The 18206-nt window shown below is 38.2% G+C and overlaps 3 protein-coding genes across 4 annotated transcripts; all 3 read left to right on the top strand.

The window, feature by feature from the left end:
* The first annotated feature begins 4334 nt into the window (after positions 1-4334).
* Positions 4335-9057, top strand: LOC137188737 (cyclic nucleotide-gated channel alpha-2-like). Its single transcript, XM_067598343.1, has 6 exons — positions 4335-4600; positions 4871-5358; positions 5521-5799; positions 6181-6279; positions 7242-7619; positions 8046-9057. Exons 1-6 carry the CDS (start codon positions 4516-4518, stop codon positions 8229-8231), a joined length of 1515 nt encoding a protein of 504 aa, XP_067454444.1. The 5' UTR covers positions 4335-4515; the 3' UTR covers positions 8232-9057.
* Positions 9058-9360: 303 nt separating this feature from the next.
* On the top strand, positions 9361-12280 carry LOC137188986 (calnexin-like). Of its 2 annotated transcripts, none has more exons than XM_067598590.1 (6): positions 9361-9444; positions 9907-9992; positions 10394-10513; positions 10608-10710; positions 10958-11031; positions 11195-12280. In XM_067598590.1, the coding sequence occupies exons 2-6, from the start codon at positions 9921-9923 to the stop codon at positions 11201-11203; spliced, it is 378 nt and encodes a 125-aa protein (XP_067454691.1). In that variant the 5' UTR covers positions 9361-9444; positions 9907-9920; the 3' UTR covers positions 11204-12280. The 2 variants fall into 2 exon arrangements, with proteins under 2 accessions (XP_067454691.1, XP_067454692.1); XM_067598591.1 differs by having other exon boundaries at positions 9379-9444; positions 9919-9992.
* Positions 12281-13062: 782 nt separating this feature from the next.
* fgl1 (fibrinogen-like 1) lies at positions 13063-17190 on the top strand. Its single transcript, XM_067598589.1, has 7 exons — positions 13063-13300; positions 14300-14468; positions 14597-14756; positions 14853-14950; positions 15647-15735; positions 15902-16089; positions 16216-17190. The coding sequence occupies exons 1-7, from the start codon at positions 13235-13237 to the stop codon at positions 16412-16414; spliced, it is 969 nt and encodes a 322-aa protein (XP_067454690.1). The 5' UTR covers positions 13063-13234; the 3' UTR covers positions 16415-17190.
* The last annotated feature ends 1016 nt before the right edge of the window (positions 17191-18206 follow it).

An 18206-nucleotide genomic window follows, 5' to 3' on the forward strand; every position in this document is an offset into this window, starting at 1 on the left:
TATTGTTTGATTTCTGTTTTCTGTTTTGTTTCTGTGCTACTGAAATAATTATAGACTCTGTCAGTATCTAACTATAATCATCATTGAAATGCAAATTCATGCATTTCAATGATGTATAAAATAGTCACAAAATACATTTAAAGAGTCTTTTAAATTTTACCTTTTATTTATTCCATGTGTAGGACAATACTACAGTACAGTACTCAGCAAATCATTTAATAATGCTTTATAAATCTATTATAAGCCATTAATATTAACGATTTTGTTGTTGCCAGATTTTGGTAAATCCTCCTCCACTGTAACACTTGCTTTGTCTTTATAGCTAGCTCTTTAGTTCATCAGGAAGACTTCTCAAATGGACACCTACCCTCTGGAAGCAATTCTTGCATATGGACCTAGTTCATTGCTAAATGGCGATGTTGCAGGAGCTCAATAGTGTGGGTTGCCAGATATGGTCAGTGAGCATAGGTTTTGGTTTTGATACAGGTAACCTGGTAACACCACAGTGATGACAAGACTCTGGAAATATGCGTGCAGCCAATGCACCCAGTTGTAGTTAAATCACGTAACTGTCTAAAACAAGAAGTAGTCGATTTCTACAATTCTGTTATCTGTGTGTCAATTGGTGAGATTAAGAGTTACTGCTCTGCTTAATTTTCACTTTGGCCAGAGCTTGGCAGCTATTTCCCCCTACTTCCTGTCATCTAAGCTAATCACATCCTGACTCCAGCTCTGTAATTAAAGCACAGACATGAGATTGACCTTCTCATCTCACACTCGGAAAAAAATAAATTGTTGTTGTACAATTTACAACAGTATCTCACAAATTTTGGACCTGTATAATTACAATCCTTAATTTTTAACCAGTTTTATCATTTATTCTATACTAAATACTAATGTAGTGCACCAGTCTACCCATCATATGTAACAGTACATTCAACGTTGTAGTACTTCAATGATGGTTATGTGATAAAGAAGCAACAAACAACACACAGCAAGCACAAAAATACAATAAACAAGATAATACCTGTGATAGGTCAAGTGTGTTAATGATGCAGTGCTGCTGCCAGCCTGCTATTGGTGTCACATTGTGGTTCATATGACATCATGCTAGTAGTGCGGATAGATAGTTGTAATCAGTGCTGAGAGGCAGCTGTTGAGCTTACTGAATGTTTCAGCCAATCATGTGTGATTGAGGAGCCTTGTTTTTGTCCCTGCACATACTTTCATGTTTCATGTGTATGTATGTGTGTCCATGCCAATTTCAGGTGAACTGAGTTTCATTTCAATATATTCAGATTGCACCAAGAGCAAAAAAATGAAAAACAGCACACTCAGTCTCAGCTTATTCCTTGGTTCAATACAATGCTTTAACGACCAAATCTTTTTGTGTTTGTGGGTTAAAACAATTAAATGAAACATGATTTTGTGAATAGCTCTGAATTAAAAGTGCGTCTCTGTTCATGTGTGCAGGTGTGTGCATAATATCACGTCGCTCTCAGTAATCAGGAGAATATACACACACAATGACACACTTGTAGTTCAGAGGCCACTTCAAACAGGGTTCTTGAATTCAGATGAGCTTACTGGTAAAAAGGAACACGCACACATGCACACACGCAATTTGCAATTGAAACGACGTTTTTGTAGAGTGTCATGTGATCATTCCTTTTATGTTACATTTGTTCACTCCATCCATCCATCCTTTCACATGAGTGTTCGTCTGTCCCTCATGATTAATGTTGTGTGAGTGTGTTGTGTGAGATAGATAAATAGATAGATAGAAATATAGATAGATAGATAGATAGATAGATAGATAGATAGATAGATAGATAGATAGATAGATAGATAGATAGATAGACAGATAGAAAGAGACAAACAGATAGATGTGTGAACTGTGCTGACGGATTGAAGAGCTGGACGTTGGGATATCAGGACATTTATCAGGTTTGTTGACTTTGAACATCTGTCTTTCCCTCTTACGATCTGTTGTCGTACCAACTATACAGCTTGTTGCTATGCCACCTGGTTTCCCTGGTGATGCCTGATACTGGATGACCCTGTACTGGATGACCTACCTTTTCTGACTGTGGATCCATCATTGCATGTGTGTGTGCTGTTTGGTGACTTGTGTGTATCAGTCTGCATGAGCCTCTCTATGTTTGCATGTATCTTTCTGGTTACTGTGAGTGTGAGTGATAGTTTGTATAGTTTGTGTGTGTGTGTGTGTGTGTGTGTGTGTGTGTGTGTGTGTGTGTGTGTGTGTGTGTGTGTGTGTGTGTGTGTGTGTGTACTTGACTGTGTATCTCTGTAGTTAGGGTATCTTGGCATGTGTCTATCTGTCTGACTGTGTGGTGTATGTGTGTGGTGATAATGTGTTTGGTTCTTTCTGTAATGAACAAACTTAAAATTAATTGAGGCTTGCCACGGTGTGTATCTGTGTGTGTGTGTGTGTGTGTGTGTGTGTGTGTAGTATGACAGGTCCGGTGCAGGATGCACACAGGCTATCTGTGAAAACATGGACAGAGGAGGAGAGTGACCGAGCTGACAGCACAATTAGCAGGTACACACACACACATACACACACATATGCTCTCCTGATTGTATGTGCAGTGCTGGTATTTGTACATATGTAGAGTTAGGTGACATGTTCAGAACTATATAAGATACTTGTATTTTCAGAAAACTGGTATTTTATAGTGTATAATTAATCTAAATGTTATTTTTTACCTGTTATCCAGCAGTGAGTTGCATCTTCAAAATTTCAGGCAGTCTGCTGTTTGCCTAGAATAATAAAAAATGTTTGCCCAGAAACATTTAAAGCTGCACTAATCTCTAAATTTTTTTAATGTTAACAATATGAAATATGGCAGATATCCACTTGATATGACTAACTCAGAAGCCTCATATAAGCTTCAGATAAACTTTTAAATGCACAAAATGACATTGTGGACACACTGTAGATTTTGTCCCCCATCACTTACATCTCCACCAACTCCTGAGGGAAATTTCTGCTTCTTTAGCTACTAAATTCTTCACTTTCTTCATCTGCTAGTTGCTAACTTTGTCTGTCTGCCGTTTAATGCTGAGCAGGTAGCGTGCAGTGGATTTATCAAAACTTTTGAAAAATTGTGAACCTGTCCTGTAATGCCTTCCTCTGCAAATTTGTTTATAGTTGTTGTAGATAGTTGTGATTGAATTATCATTATTTTTATGTATTTGTGGTGTGTGCGTGCATATGTAGAGGACAGTCGATGTGTGATGACACTTCCTCAGAGCTACAGAGAATGGCGGCCATTGACAGGAGAGATATTAACTCCCAGAATTCCTTTCGTGGGCGAGGTGCTCTGTCCAGGTATGACAGCTAGGCAATAGACTGATATTCAAAAGTATTTATGGAAATCCTTTTTTCCCACAGTACGTTAACTGTAGCTGCCCTTTTTAATGACGTTTTTGTGTCCTACATACAATATAATGGTCAACAGAGCCTGAGGTTGTACTGGGCAGATCCCAGATGTAAATGTGCTTTTTCTTTGTTTACTTGTCTTCAGGATTGTTGGTATGGTGATGACTCTGAGAGAATGGGCTCAGAAGAGTTTGGCTGAAGAGACGGAGAGGCCAGATTCGTTTTTGGAACGTTTCAGAGGCCCCGCCCACATGGACATACAGGCCCCACCCAGCAGGTTCAGCCACAGCCACACTGGCTCTGATACAGATAACGAACTCAGACGCACCAGACGCACGTAAGAAAAAAAAAAACAAAAAACAACTGACACTTGTATTTAATGTTATATTATTTTATATATATATATATATAAATCTTTGTGTTTCTCCTTCTCTCTGTCAGGAGGAGGAAGTGTAATATCCTTGTCTTATCACCATCTGATGATGCGTACTACCATTGGCTGATGGTGATTGGTCCTGCAGTTTTTTATAACTGGACCCTGCTGGTCGTCAGGTTGGGAACTATTACTGTGACTATGAATACTACAACAGTACTAGTGGCAGTTCTAGTATTACTTCTTGCACTACTATGAATCCTATACTTCTAGCATGACTACTACAACATTTACTGTTAATGCTTCGAGACTATAAAAACATGGGCACAGCTATTGTGATGTGACCCATAGCTTTCTGAAGGGGTGTTCAGAAACTTAACACTGGGTTTATCTGATTTCTCTGACACACATGGTGTCATCAGCAACTTTTTTCCCCAAAGTCTTGTGACAAGGTTATTGACTTTGTATTTTGGGAGAACATTGGACTTTTTTGTCCCAGGACTTTGGCGTTATCTTCAGCATTTGGCAATAGTTGTGGACTATTATTACAACACCTGCTACTTCTATCGATACTGCCATTTTGAAAAATGCACCGGCTAAAAGGTGGCACTATCTCTATGATCAAAAGAATATTTGTCACCAGTACTTCATCATTTGCTTGGTTTAGTGTATTGCTGTGATTTACCTCATTTGCCAGTGTATCTGGTTCTGTAGGGCCTGTTTTGATGAGCTCCAGATGAAGAACGTGTTGGTGTGGCTGGTGCTGGACTATGTCTGTGATGGAGTCTACATCCTGGATATAGCTGTTCGTCTTCACACAGGTACTGAAAAAATAGCGAGTGAATAAGAGAAAAGAAACTCAAAATTCCATTCCTACACAAAAGTGTTTGATAAGAAAGTCTGTAACATCTAAACATAATTACACTGATCTCTTTTTTTTACTGAAGACAATGTAGTGCATATATGTAATTGTGTCAGCATGTATAATTGCTTATGCACATTACCTGGAATCGGAGCTTTATCTAATACTGTTGTTATTTGAAAGACACCTTCACTCATTCATTAATTTGTTCATTTATGTTTATATGAAGGTTTCTTGGATCAGGGCTTGATGGTGAAAGATGTTCGGCGTTTGAGAGAAACCTACGTTCGAACCCTACAGTGTAAACTTGACATCTGCTCCATCCTCCCAACTGATCTGCTGTACCTGACCATTGGAACCAGCTACACTCCTCTTCTTCGATTCAACCGACTGCTACGCCTGCCACGTCTGTTTGAGTTCTTTGAACGTACTGAAACACGAACGGGCTACCCCAATGCTTTCCGCATCTGTAAACTGGTTCTGTACATCCTGGTGATCATCCACTGGAATGCCTGTGGATACTACAGCTTCTCCAAAGTCCTGGGACTGGGATCAGATTCTTGGGTTTATCCCAACGCGTCGGACCCAGAGTTCGGCTCTCTGACTAGAAGTTACATATACTGCCTGTACTGGTCCACTCTGACACTAACTACCATTGGAGAGACACCACCTCCTGTTAGAGATGAAGAGTATCTGTTCCTGATATTTGACTTTTTGGTAAGTTTATAGCAAAGGTGTAACCTTAGATTTTCTAATATATCTTACAATGATTCTTTTAGCCTCATTTCTTAAGACTTATCCTTACCTGATCAATGAAAGCTTTATACCTCTCCAGTCTATCAATACTACTTCTGCTAATACTACATATTTCTGTTCCAGGTTGGAGTTCTGATTTTTGCCTCCATCGTGGGCAATGTTGGAGCCATGATTTCCAATATGAATGCCACAAGAGCCACCTTTCAGAGCCGTGTAGATTCACTGAAACACTACATGCACTTCAGACATGTGAGCAAGGTGCTAGAACAGCGTGTCATTCGCTGGTTTGACTACCTCTGGACCAATCAGAAGACAATAGATGAACAGGAAGTGCTAAGGAGCCTGCCCAATAAACTGAGAGCAGAGATTGCGATTAATGTTCACCTGGACACACTGAAGAAGGTAAAGACACTGATTCAGCATGACCCAACTCCTTTCTCATCCACACCTGTAACATCCATATATGCAGGGTATATTTTTGTAGAGATTGTTATGAAAAGTCAAATACTTTTAAAATGATTTTACTGTAGAGATTGAGTAGAGAGTACCCTTCTGTTCAACAAAATTGTCCTCCATGCAGACCCAAAAAAGGATGGGATTATGCGGGTGATAAATAAATATTATTCTAATACAACAACTGACTGGTGAATATTTGTAGAATTGTAAAGTAATGTCACTGTACTGTAAGTTGCCAGAACTGTTGCACACACTTCTTCTACCATCATCACATGCAATCCACAATCATTAACACAGTTTTGTGTTTGTGCATGTGTGTGTGCATAGGTTCGTATTTTCCAGGACTGTGAGGCAGGCCTCCTGGTAGAGTTAGTGCTAAAACTTCGACCGCAGGTCTTCAGTCCTGGAGACTACATCTGTAGAAAGGTCAGTTTTACTACTACTGGTGATGTAAGTGATTTTACAATATCCTTACTAACATGGATGTATTAAACTATGGAAGGGTGTTCAATCAAGGCAATCCATTTATTCCAATGAGAGCCAGTAACCCAGCACATATGGTAAAAACCCCTGCTTCCTCCTTCCATAGTGCATATGTATAGTGGATCTTTATGGTTTTACCTGGCCAGTGGTGGAGGAAGTATTCGGATCCTTTAATTAAGTAAAAGTAGCAATACCACACTTTAAGAAATACCCTTCAAAATCCACTTACAGTATCAAAAATAAAAGTACTCAATTCAGAAAATTGCCCATGAGAGTGTTATACCATAATATATTATATGAATAGATTAGTAGCTACTAATGATGCATCAGTGTCTAAGCAGCATTTTACTGTTGTAGTTGGTTGAGGTGGAGCTCATAACCTGTTTCAACTCATCAGTGAAGTATTTAGCAATATCTACTTGGTTCCATATATTCCACAGTTATTCATATTTTCTTATTATGGTTTGCTATCCTGAGGTAACAAACTACTTACAGTAATTTGTAAAGTCCAGAACCCTGATATTGTACAACAGACACTTTCATGATTTGTTAATACTGCCAAGGCTTCTCTATAACTGATTATAGCAGTACATTTACTGCTGTTACTAGCCTACATTACCTCCTTGCTAAAGATAAAAGCAACTTTTCAGTTTCAGAACTGAAAAAGCCTTTTCGATGAGAGGCGAAACATCTTCAAGAATCTAAAACAAGTCCAGTTGCTCTTGACTAACCTTTCTGGATATACCATGATCTAGATTTTTAGACCAACAAATTTTTCAGTTCTTGTGTCTTATTGCTGATGAAAGTATTAATGTAAATATTGTCATGACTTCCTTTCAATAACGGTATATAGCAGTTATCAGCAACTTTTCCTCCTTATATATTCTCTGTCTTTTTTTCCCAAGGGAGACGTAGGTAAGGAGATGTATATAATTAAAGATGGCCGTCTGGCGGTGGTCGGGGAGGATGGAGTCACCCAGTTAGCTGTTCTGACGGCAGGAAGTTGCTTTGGAGAAATCAGCATCCTGAACATTAGTGGCAGCAAGATGGGGAACCGGCGTACAGCTAATATTCGCAGTCTGGGATACTCAGACCTCTTCTGCCTCTCCAAACAAGACCTGATGGAGGCGCTTCAAGAGTTCCCCCACGCCAGGGCCCAGCTGGAGCAGAGGGGGCGGGACATCCTGCAGAAGGAGGGGCTTCTGGAGGAAGTCAATGTGTCTGCAGGGGAGGAGCTCCAGGAGAAGGTGGAGAGGTTGGAAACCAGTCTGGATCGGCTACAGGTAGACCATCACCGCTGCTACTACTGCTGCTGTTGCTATATATATTGAAACCACTACCTTTACTGTCTTTTATGACCTTTCTATCATTTTTTTCTTGCATCATAGCTTATCAGATGTGTAAAATGTACCCTGATGAAGACTTAGAGTCGATAGGCGTTGGTCTGTTTGATTGCCTATGCTCAAAGAATACATTTATTATATTACTTCACCTGAAGACGGAGTGCTTTAGTTTTTCTGCATGGTTGTCTGCTCCACTTAAGGACAAACCCTCAGCAAGACTTCCAGGATTTTGTTTTTTTTGTGTGTTCAGATCCATGCAGCGCTTCCTCCTCCTGTTGTGATATGTGGAAAATGTAATGTCAGAATACAACACTACCATCCAATGCTTACAATAATGATAATGACTAATAATAACATTGTTTTCAGACTTGTTTGGCCCGTCTGCAAAGTGAGTTCAACTCTTCCCAGCAGCGACTGAAACAGCGAATCACAGCCCTCGAACACAATGTGACCACAGTGGTCACAGGCAGCGGTTTTCTTTCAGACGCTGATGGCAATGAGAGTACCTCTGGTGGTGATGGCGTGCGCAGTGAAATTAACATCCAGCTCTGACTAAACAACTTCTACTATGGAAATAGTACACATATTTCTTGTCATATTGTACTTACTGATTTCTTTTTATGTTAAATGGCCAATATTTGACACAAATCCTTGAAATATGTATTTTATTGAATGTCTGTTCATGTCTTCACTTTTTAAAACTCAACTTCTTACAATTTTAGACATTTTGTAAAGGAGAAGAGCTTGTTAGTGTATATTGAATTTTTATGACTTATATTGAATTTTTGGATTATTTGGAAATAATTGAAAATACAACATAGAATAACACAATAAACTTCCTTACTTACTTCTACTTTGGCTGGAGAAACGTTTACCCAAGAATTCACTAATGGCTGGTACAAATCTGAACTAATACACATCTATGGGAACATTATTAGATTAAAACCTGACTTGTGTTTGAAAATGTGTCCTTAATTAAGTCCTTATCCACTAGAGGGCATGGCACCTCTATTGCCTGCCTGTTACTGGAACTGAAAAAGCCTTTCAGATGAACAATTAAATATCTGACTTCAGTAGAATCAAACTGTGTGATAATGTACAGCATTTTATTTTAAGCACATTTTTGCAACATGTTCATTGCATATTGTATATATAGATGTAATTTGTGTCAGGTTGCCACATATCTCATGTTATTCTTAAAACAAATAATTCTACTAAGCTACTCTTTGAGTTCAGAGAACTGTTGCTAATGTACCTTAATTAATGTAGATAAAACAACATAAGCAATTACAGTTTCTATCACTTAACTTTTTATTATAGTCTCTCTTTCATTGAGCCTATTTCTGTTTTCTATTACTCTTTTTTTCAACTTTGAAATACAGGCTACTTTACAAAAAAGTTGTTTTGTTTTGTTTTTTACTTCTTTAGCTATCATCTGCTCTATTATTAATAAACACTATGTTAATCCTAAAACCGATCATTTATTGTGAGTTTGATAAATGACATAATTCAGCTCCTGCCATTACTATTACTGTAACCATGACAGGCCCTGTGAATGTGTGTGTATGTGTGAGTGTGTGTGTGTAATATGCATGCACAGTATGTTAATAGCCATGTCATACCCCCATAATGTGGTCACTGCATGCTCTGCAGCCATGTCAGCAAGTGATTTGGGACCAAAGTCCAACATCACATGACTGGAAGATTTCAGGAAGTGACTATTGAGAAACTCGTGGAAACTGTTAGAAATCACGGTGTTAAAAAGGTAGAAACACACTGCTTGGTCCTCTTTAGCTTCCTCTGTTCTCATCCTGCTTGTACTCTCACTTCTTTATCATCCTTTTTTTAATCTTGTCTATTTTCTGTCCCAATCCCCCCCCTCCCTTGTACTCTCTGCATGTTTCTTTTCTTTCATCCAGTTTTGATTTCCTTTCTCAGATGTGTTTTCACTGCTCTTTCTTTCTTCCTTTTTGTCCTTTATCAGCCAGATCATTGGTCATATAATAGAAAAAAATGATTGATTAATAGAAAAACTGATTACATTGGAAAACATTTCTTTTCTTTCCTCATTCCTCATTCAGGGTCTTTGAATGCAGCCTTGTATGTGGTCTTATCTGAGTGTGAGTCATGTTGTGTACACAGTATATAGACCGTTACTGTGTACATGTGGACATTTTTGTGGGTGTATATTTGCGCACACACGTATGATTGTGTGTACATGTATAAGTGTGTGTTTCAGAGATGGAGATCAGCTGTGTGTTGCTGGGTTTAATGCTGGTTGCTAGTGTGACACCAGTGTCGGCTGCAGCACAGGTAAGCCCTGGTTTATATGCACCTTTCATTTTAGGAAGAGAAGGTAATGGGCTTAATGAAACCTTGAAAGAGTTATTGCTTCATTACAAATAGATCCAGGCTCTCCGATTTCAAATTAACCCAAAGAAGATAACACTTTATATTGCTGATCCCACACATGATCATGATAAAGTGATTTCAACGGTTGTGTGTATTCACTGCAAGCACAAGCACTGTCACAAACTGCTTCCCTGAGCAGCAACACCTGTTTGTAGTTTGAATCAGTCTCCTTATGTACATAATATTCATATGCCACCTGGTGCTCGCAGATATATATGCATACAAATAAATGAGTTGGCATACTAGCTATTATGTGCAGGTGTGTATACAGATATGAATTTGTATGTTTATGTTTATTCTAGCCTGGCTTCATAGAGACCCTTCTATTGGCCACCCATCAGCGTCCCTGGCTCTGGAGTGTCTATGTCTTCACCGTTGGACTTCCTATCATTCTTTTCATTAGCTTCATGTGGCCTGACAAGGTACAGTATGGGCTTTTTTTTATGTGCGTGTGTGTTGTTGTCAATTGTGTTATTTTGTGTCATTAGACCAATAATTGTGTGTGTTTGCATGCAGAGGTTTGGTCCCCCTGATCAACAATATTACTATAAGAAGTCTGATGATGCTCAACCAGATGATCCTGAGTCCTCACAGCAGACAGAATCAATGGATATTAAAGGTAATATATTATTCATTAGATTATTACAAGACACAGTAGTAGAGGTACAACATATAATATAATATAAGCAGTACCAACAGAAGTATAAATAATAAACACTTGTAATGCTAGTGGTTCTCCCTTTATAGTGGCAGACTAGTGTAGTAATGGTAAGATTAGTAGTAACTGTATCAGCAGTGATGGTAGCACTAGCAGTAATAGTAATAACAAATGTTTATTTCACTCTTTTCTTTTCTTCTCTGTTTAGGAAAGGCTGACAGAGCGGTGTCGAGAAGGAGAGAGGCTCATGGGAACCAGAGGAAGTCTGACTTAGATCTGAAGGTGAGAATCAACAGACAATGTGGAAATGATAATGACTGATAATGACTGATAATGACTGATAATGTGATTCTGAAGGTGCAAAAGCAACTTTTGAAGTACTAATGTATCACAGAGCATGTGTGTATGTGTGTGTGTGTGTGTGTGTGTGTGTGTGTGTGTGTAGGATCACTGATCAGTGCAACAATCTCAGGAGAGGAAGCATCACACCACAAGAGGATGCTGCACAATCACCAGTCTTATTGGTGACTGGATAGTGTGTAATACAAACAAACAAAAATCAAACAAAAATATTATCATAGTCAGATTTAAATAATTTATAATTCCAAAATTAATATTTCCTAATGTTACTATCAGACATATTACTTCGCTGCACCAGCAAAGTAGGATATATAGTGGCTGGTCTCTGCTTCTGAGAGTACTACATTTGGAGTTGGAATAAAGGATTTAGACTCCACAGCTATTCTCAGGGTAGAACATCACAGACTAAATAATACACACTGTTGTCTCACAGCCTCAGTCAGCTGGTTTGAGTATAAAACCAGTCCCACCACCTGTTAGCTGCTGAAGCCAGGTGGAAATATGAACTGCAGTTATCCATTGCCGATAAAAGCCTCAAACATTGAGACAAGATGCTTTTGTTTGTTTTTTTCATAACCAGATTCAGGATCTGATAGTGACCTCTACATGTACAACATATACTTAAAATGTGAACTATTCAAGTGTGATTTGCTAGATTCTTGTCTGTATTATTGTAGATGATTTGAATGTTAACCTGGAATGAATGAACTGATACATCTTGTATATAATGTGTGTAAATGTTGATTTACCATTAAAGCCACGGATTGTTTTATAGTCTTGTTAAAGGAATAGTTTGAGACTTTGGAAAATATTTGCATTCTTGCCTAGAGTTAGATGAAAAGACTCATACCACTTTTACCTCTGTACAGTAAATTCTGTTTGTGGCTGCAGCTGCTAATTAACATTTTTGTTTAATGTATACAAAAACCAAAGTGTAAAAACGACAAGTTGAGGTTTCACAGAGACTTATGAGCTGGACTATTTCTTGACCAGGAGCAGTGTCATCTTCAAGTTTTGTCAGGCTAGCTGTTTCCCCCTCTTTCCAGTCTTTATGCTAAGCTAAGCTAACCTGCTGCCAGCTGTGGCTGCGTATTAACTGTACAGACATGAGCGTGGAATCAATCTCATTTATCTCTTGGCTAAAAATGGAATAAACATATTTCCCAAACTATCTACTGTGAACTGTGTAAAGGCTTTTTAACACTCAAGTGCCAAACACATAAAACTTGAATAAATATCACCATCTGAAACTGTGTCCACATGGTATGGCTAATAAAAGCCTGTCTCCTTTTCCTAGACTGCATGGTTGTATCTTCTTCATTTTGAATAATCTTAAATCTGTGACATCCATTATTCACTGAGATTTTTGTGATTCTTTGAGATAAAATGTCTCTCCTGCTCTGCCTCTTCCAGCGCTGATCAGCGCTGACCTTCAGTGGCATTTAACAGCTCGCAGCATTTATTTGAAATGGCACAATACTGCTCATCAGCAAAATGACTACTTGAGTCTTTTAATGACACTCACAGAGAATACTGGCTGGATAAGTGGGTAGAAAGGAAAATGGAAAAGCAAAGAACTGGCAAGTGGAGAACAGAAGAGAGTAATGAGAAATGGAGAAGACAAGACAAAAGCAAGGAAACAGAAAAAAGAAGAAAGATCTGAGGATGTTGAGCAACACATAATGCTGACCCTTGGCTTTCTCTCCTCTGATCAAATCCATATGTCTGTAGAGGAACATGGTTCTAGCATTTTCACATTACCCTCTATTAATATAGAAAAATGATGCCTTAAAAAACATGTTTTTGATTCTATTTTTTTCTATTACGTAGCACAATAGAGAGGTGTTCTCTGCAAAGTCCAGCTGGTTTTGGCGAGTGTGCGTCTGTTCTTGACACTTGCTGCATATTTTGTATATTTTATGACTGTAGAGAATCAGGCATTTCATCAGGTTCTACTTCTCCTTGGCACAGCACTGTTTGGCTCCAGGTGTGGGGAAGATTTTGAAAATTGAACATACTGTCAGGTGAAAGGCAGATTTAACTAAACTCAAGTTCTACAGAGAAGAAGTCCTCCTCTTGTTTGACTTCTGGTCTTTCAGTGTTGTGATATCTAAACAAGAAGAGGATGCAAGGCCCACTGCTGCTGCTCACTGGACTGTTGGTCATCACAGCTTGCTCTCGGTCTCTCTGTGTAAGTACAGGGGTGCAGTTATCTGATGCCTGGATTTATTTTTTTGCTCACTCATTGTGGTACAATTGTTTAGTGTGTGTTTTTGTCATCTGAAAATGTGTTTAAGTCTTACTTTTGAAACTTTCCAAAGTTGCAGGCCTGATTCCAGAAAAAATGATAACAGCAATGATGTTGCTGTTCACATTCCTTAACGTCTGTTTATATATTCATAGTGTTTTAGCAACAATAGGGATAGTAACCAGGCCCTGAAAATAAGAGGAGTGATTTCTTTGTGTTTGGCTGGATGTTTCTGTATTTCTTTACCCATGAGCACCATTGCAAGTACTGAAAATTGCAGTAAAAGTAAGGATATTTTGGCTGGTTGTCATCTCTTGAAAGGAACAGTTGACATTTTGGGAATTATAAATATTTGCTTTCTTGCTAAGAGTTAGACAAGAAGATCAACACCAGATGCATAGAAAGGGTCTGACTAAAACTCCCTGTAAAACCACAACTTGCCATGTTTACACTTTGGTTTGTGTATGGATTAAATCAGCAAGATATAATGTGTTAATAAGTGAGCTGATAGGCTCCGGTAGGTGGATTTTGGACAAAGCTGTTTGTAGTTATTTGTGTTAGCTAAGCTAAATATCTGCTGACTATAGCTTTGTATTAACTCTTGGCAATAAAGCGAATAAGCGTATTTCCCAAAATGTCAAAATATTCCTCTCTTGGGTTAGATCTTGGGTTAAGCATTAAGTTTAGTCTTTGGGTTTGCTCAGTTATGAAGATGAAACTAACATTTATTGTTCTTAACATGCGAGGTGATTTACCTTTACTTTTAATGATTTATTAATGGTGATTTGCTTGAAACAACTATTAGAAAGTAGAGGAAATTGTTTTCTATGCTTCTTGTGTCATTATATTCCTTATACTGTGCATGTTTTATCTCATAGTTAGGGTATGAATATGAGTAAAGATCCTCACAAATATAATACAAATGTGTGTGCGTGTGTGTAGGCGTCAAACAGTTGCCAAGAGGAGGTGGCTCGTCTGCAGGAACGGGAGAAGCTTCTGAAGAGCCAGCTTCAGAAACAAGAACTCCTCCTACACAGATTGCAGCTGCCGAACAAACCTGGCAACAAGGACCAAACCAGAGCAGACCAGAGCCAGGACACCCAGTACACAGGTCAGTGAAGCCTTCAGGAATGGAAACCAACATTTGAAGCACAAAATATCTTGTTTCAGGTCTCATATTGCAGTAACAGGAACCAGATGATGTACCAAACTCAGAGTGTTTATTTGTGTGTGTGTCAGACTGCTCCCAGCTGTTCAGTTCTGGCTCCAAATCCAGTGGTTTCTATAGCATCAAACTCCATGGCAGCCCTGCTCCAGTCAGAGTCTACTGTGATATGAGTGAAGGAGGTGGTTGGACTGTCATACAAAGACGGATCAGTGGAACAGAGAGATTTAACAGGTGTGTCTGTGACATCAACTGTTACTACTACTACTATTACTACTATTAAAATAATGAAATCAAGTCAATCTATCTATCCATCTATCTATCTATTAGATCGTGGGCAGAATATAAGGATGGCTTTGGAGACATGGATGCAGAATTGGGAGAATTTTGGCTCGGGAATGACAACCTGTATTACATCACAGCACAAGGTCAATACCACCTCTACAAACCATTTACTACATTTTGTAATTTAAAGCTGCACAAATCAACATTCTTATATTGACAGGGGATATAATGACTATGTGTAATATAAAAGATGGCACTCAAAATGACAAACCCATGGATATTATCACCAGAGTCTGCAATTCCCTCAACTCTACGGAGCGTTTTAGAGTCTTTTAGCTAAATATTTTGGTTTTCTGACCTGAAACTTTACTGTGTTGATTCAGTCTTATAGCTCTCATCAACCTCATTTCCAGGAGCATTTCCAGCAGCTGTTTTCAGCAAAAAAAAAAACTCTGATAAAGCCACTGTACAAAGCACTAAGCAGCAGACAAACAAAGTTAATAACTAGCTAGTGAGCATAGTGGAGCATTTAGCAAGAGTTGGTGGAGACCAAAAATAGAGCCAGGAGAAGAGTGAATATTGGACTTACTTTCATCAGGTGGCTGGAAACACAACTGAAATGAATGTTAATGTTGGTCTGTGTCTGCTGGATGTGTAAATAGGAATTTTTTGCTAACAATATGGCAAAGTTGTTTACAGCGTATTTAGCTGCCCCCATGTGGCTGAAATTACTGCTTTAAAGAAAACTGATGCTATTCTTCTGGTAGTTTTGAAAGGATAGGGGTTGATTTCTTTGCATTTTAGAAGGCATCTATCATTTGTTTATTTGTCTCTTCCAGGGAATTATTCTCTACGGATTAACCTTGAAGACTTTGATGGAAATCAGCGCTATGCCGAGTACAAGAACTTCAAAGTGGCAGATGAAAAGGTGTTTTTGATAGACAGATGATGACTAAAAAAAAATATATATATATATATATAGTTTATAAAATAGTTATTTGCTTAATGTAGAAATATTGACAATAATGGAAAATGCAGGCTTGATTTTTGAGCTTATGCAAGTTCATCAGCTTTCCTTCTATCTCTCTCTGCAGGATCACTACCGACTTACCTTTGGAGATTATGTAGGTACAGCTGGAGATGCTTTGTCTGGAAGTTATCAGGTTGGTGTGTCAACGTGGGCCAGTCACCAGGGCATCAAATTCAGCACCTATGACCAGGACAACGATAACTACATGGGAAACTGTGCACAGGAAGACAAGGGAGGCTGGTGGTTCAACAAGTATGAGTTTTGTGATCTTTACAGAGAGTCACATAGATGCAAACACATACACCAAGATGTTCACAGTCATTCATCACAGTAAGAAATAACTAAATGCTCTTTCCTCTCCATTCTATTGCTCCCCAGGTGTCACGCGGCCCATCTTAATGGCCTGTACTACCCCAATGGGCACTACAATGGGCTCACAGATGATGGTATAGTTTGGTACACTTGGAGAGGATGGTGGTACTCCCTGAAGACCAGCATCATGAAGCTGCGTCCCATCAACTTCAAAATTGATGCCATTGACGACCCCAATGCTGTTCGTCGCAGTCCACCTTCCTAGATCAGACATGAGCAGATATAAAACATTCTTGGCTTGAAAACTGCAAATTGCAAACAGCACTGTATTAATTAGTGTAAAACCATATTTCAAATTTTAAAACTTTAAAACACAAATCTCTTTTTATAATCCTCTTGAATCCCATCTGGACTTGTTTGCACACTGAACTCTAATCAACTCCACTAAGGCCTGGTAACAAATATACTTCCCATGTCATCAGTTTGTATCTGGAAGGAGAAAAGTGGAAATTACAAGATGAACTAAAGATGCAATCACCCAAATGTTTGAAGTTGTCATAAATGAAGCTGGACACTTTAACAATACTGAGAAAAATTAAAGCAAACAAGAGTTTGGTAGCTTATATAGTAATATACTCAAAAGAGACAGCACGCTCAGTACTGGTGAAACTCATTGCCCATTTTAGAGACATGAATGTTTCAAGGGGAAGTAGCATCTACACACAGCTGTGTGTTTTAGTGGAGGAAAGGGAAATTTTATGTCAGCATGTGTGCCAGACACAGGCAGAAACATTGGAATGAAGGACTGAAAGGAGTCATTGTTATGTAAGTAAAAATGACAGCAAGAAGAACTGGAACTGAAAAATAAAGGTATATGACAAATCATCTCCTCCTCCTTCCAGAGAACAGTACTTTTGGTGCATTTCCTCTTTCACTTACAACTGATAGTTACTGTAACAAGCTTGTGAACATACATACAGCTCTATTTTTCTGCCATCTGCATTATAACCATCACTGAAGAAATAAAACAAGGAAACATTTGCTTTTTTCCATTGAATTATTTCATATTGATGTCTGAATTTGTAACATTAATCTCATCACCACTCATTTTAGGGTCCATTTTTTAATTAATGAGGTTAACTGTCAACATTTATAGCAACAACCTCCAATATCTGTGATTCATTTCAAAAACAAGGGCTTACTGTTCATTGGCAGTGGACATTTTTCTGTCATAGCGAGACATTCTGTCAATTTGAAGTGGTCTATAAAATTTAATTACTCTGCTATTTTCACTTTAATTATTTGCCTTGCATAAGCACTCTTAAGAACTCCAGATGCCAAACCACTGTCAGAAATTGAAACGGAGAACTGTCCACCTATAAATATAACTTACTCAAGGATAACTATATCTCAACCTTAATCATAACCTTTTGCTTCTCTCACTATTCACTATCTCATATAGAGACTTTAGGATTTAAAGGGTACTAAGTCTAATTTCCCACATATTTTAAAGTGTTGATTTATGCTACAAAGAAAATGCCTCATGCCACATTCAGCTCCAATTGCATTTAACATAAATATATTCCACTAAGTGTCAATGTTCACATGAGCATGACAATAATCATGAAAGATATGGGGAGTTTTGGACTTTGACTAACTCACACTTGTTGTGTGGAAAGCAAACATTTGCAATGTTAATACTGCTAATCCGTGCATGTCAGCAGTTTAAGATAAAAAAAAAAGACAACAACAAACTTATCTGTAAAAACAGAAAAGATCAGTCTTATTGTTCTATAAAAAAGGTAGTAAGGTCTGCTGCTGTTGATTCATGCTTGATTATAAACTAATAGATCAAAATATGTTTATTAATCATTGGGATTCAAGAAGAAATACAGTAGTGTGTCCTGACTTTTGACTGGTACTGTAGGTGTTTTCATACAGTTTACTATGTGAATGTTAAGCTTTAACGGATGAATAATTGCCAAAATTGGACATTAATTGTCCTCCCCTTTGAGTCAATAGAAATAGATATTTCCAGAGTAATATATGTAGATCAA

This window comes from Thunnus thynnus, chromosome 9, assembly GCF_963924715.1.
Source record: "Thunnus thynnus chromosome 9, fThuThy2.1, whole genome shotgun sequence".
Classification (NCBI taxonomy): domain Eukaryota; kingdom Metazoa; phylum Chordata; class Actinopteri; order Scombriformes; family Scombridae; genus Thunnus; species Thunnus thynnus.

Excerpts from the sequence above, each read along its gene's own strand:
- fgl1 (XM_067598589.1), top strand. The coding sequence starts at position 13,235 with ATGCAAGGCCCACTGCTGCTGCTCACTGGACTGTTGGTCATCACAGCT. Across the intron at positions 13,301-14,299 it reads CTTGCTCTCGGTCTCTCTGT|GCGTCAAACAGTTGCCAAGA; the intron begins GTAAGTACAGGG and ends GCGTGTGTGTAG. Across the intron at positions 14,469-14,596 it reads CCAGGACACCCAGTACACAG|ACTGCTCCCAGCTGTTCAGT; the intron begins GTCAGTGAAGCC and ends TGTGTGTGTCAG.
- LOC137188986 (XM_067598590.1), top strand. The coding sequence starts at position 9,921 with ATGGAGATCAGCTGTGTGTTGCTGGGTTTAATGCTGGTTGCTAGTGTG. Across the intron at positions 9,993-10,393 it reads CAGTGTCGGCTGCAGCACAG|CCTGGCTTCATAGAGACCCT; the intron begins GTAAGCCCTGGT and ends TGTTTATTCTAG. Across the intron at positions 10,514-10,607 it reads GCTTCATGTGGCCTGACAAG|AGGTTTGGTCCCCCTGATCA; the intron begins GTACAGTATGGG and ends GTTTGCATGCAG.
- LOC137188737 (XM_067598343.1), top strand. The coding sequence starts at position 4,516 with ATGAAGAACGTGTTGGTGTGGCTGGTGCTGGACTATGTCTGTGATGGA. Across the intron at positions 5,359-5,520 it reads TCCTGATATTTGACTTTTTG|GTTGGAGTTCTGATTTTTGC; the intron begins GTAAGTTTATAG and ends TTTCTGTTCCAG. Across the intron at positions 6,280-7,241 it reads GAGACTACATCTGTAGAAAG|GGAGACGTAGGTAAGGAGAT; the intron begins GTCAGTTTTACT and ends TTTTTTCCCAAG.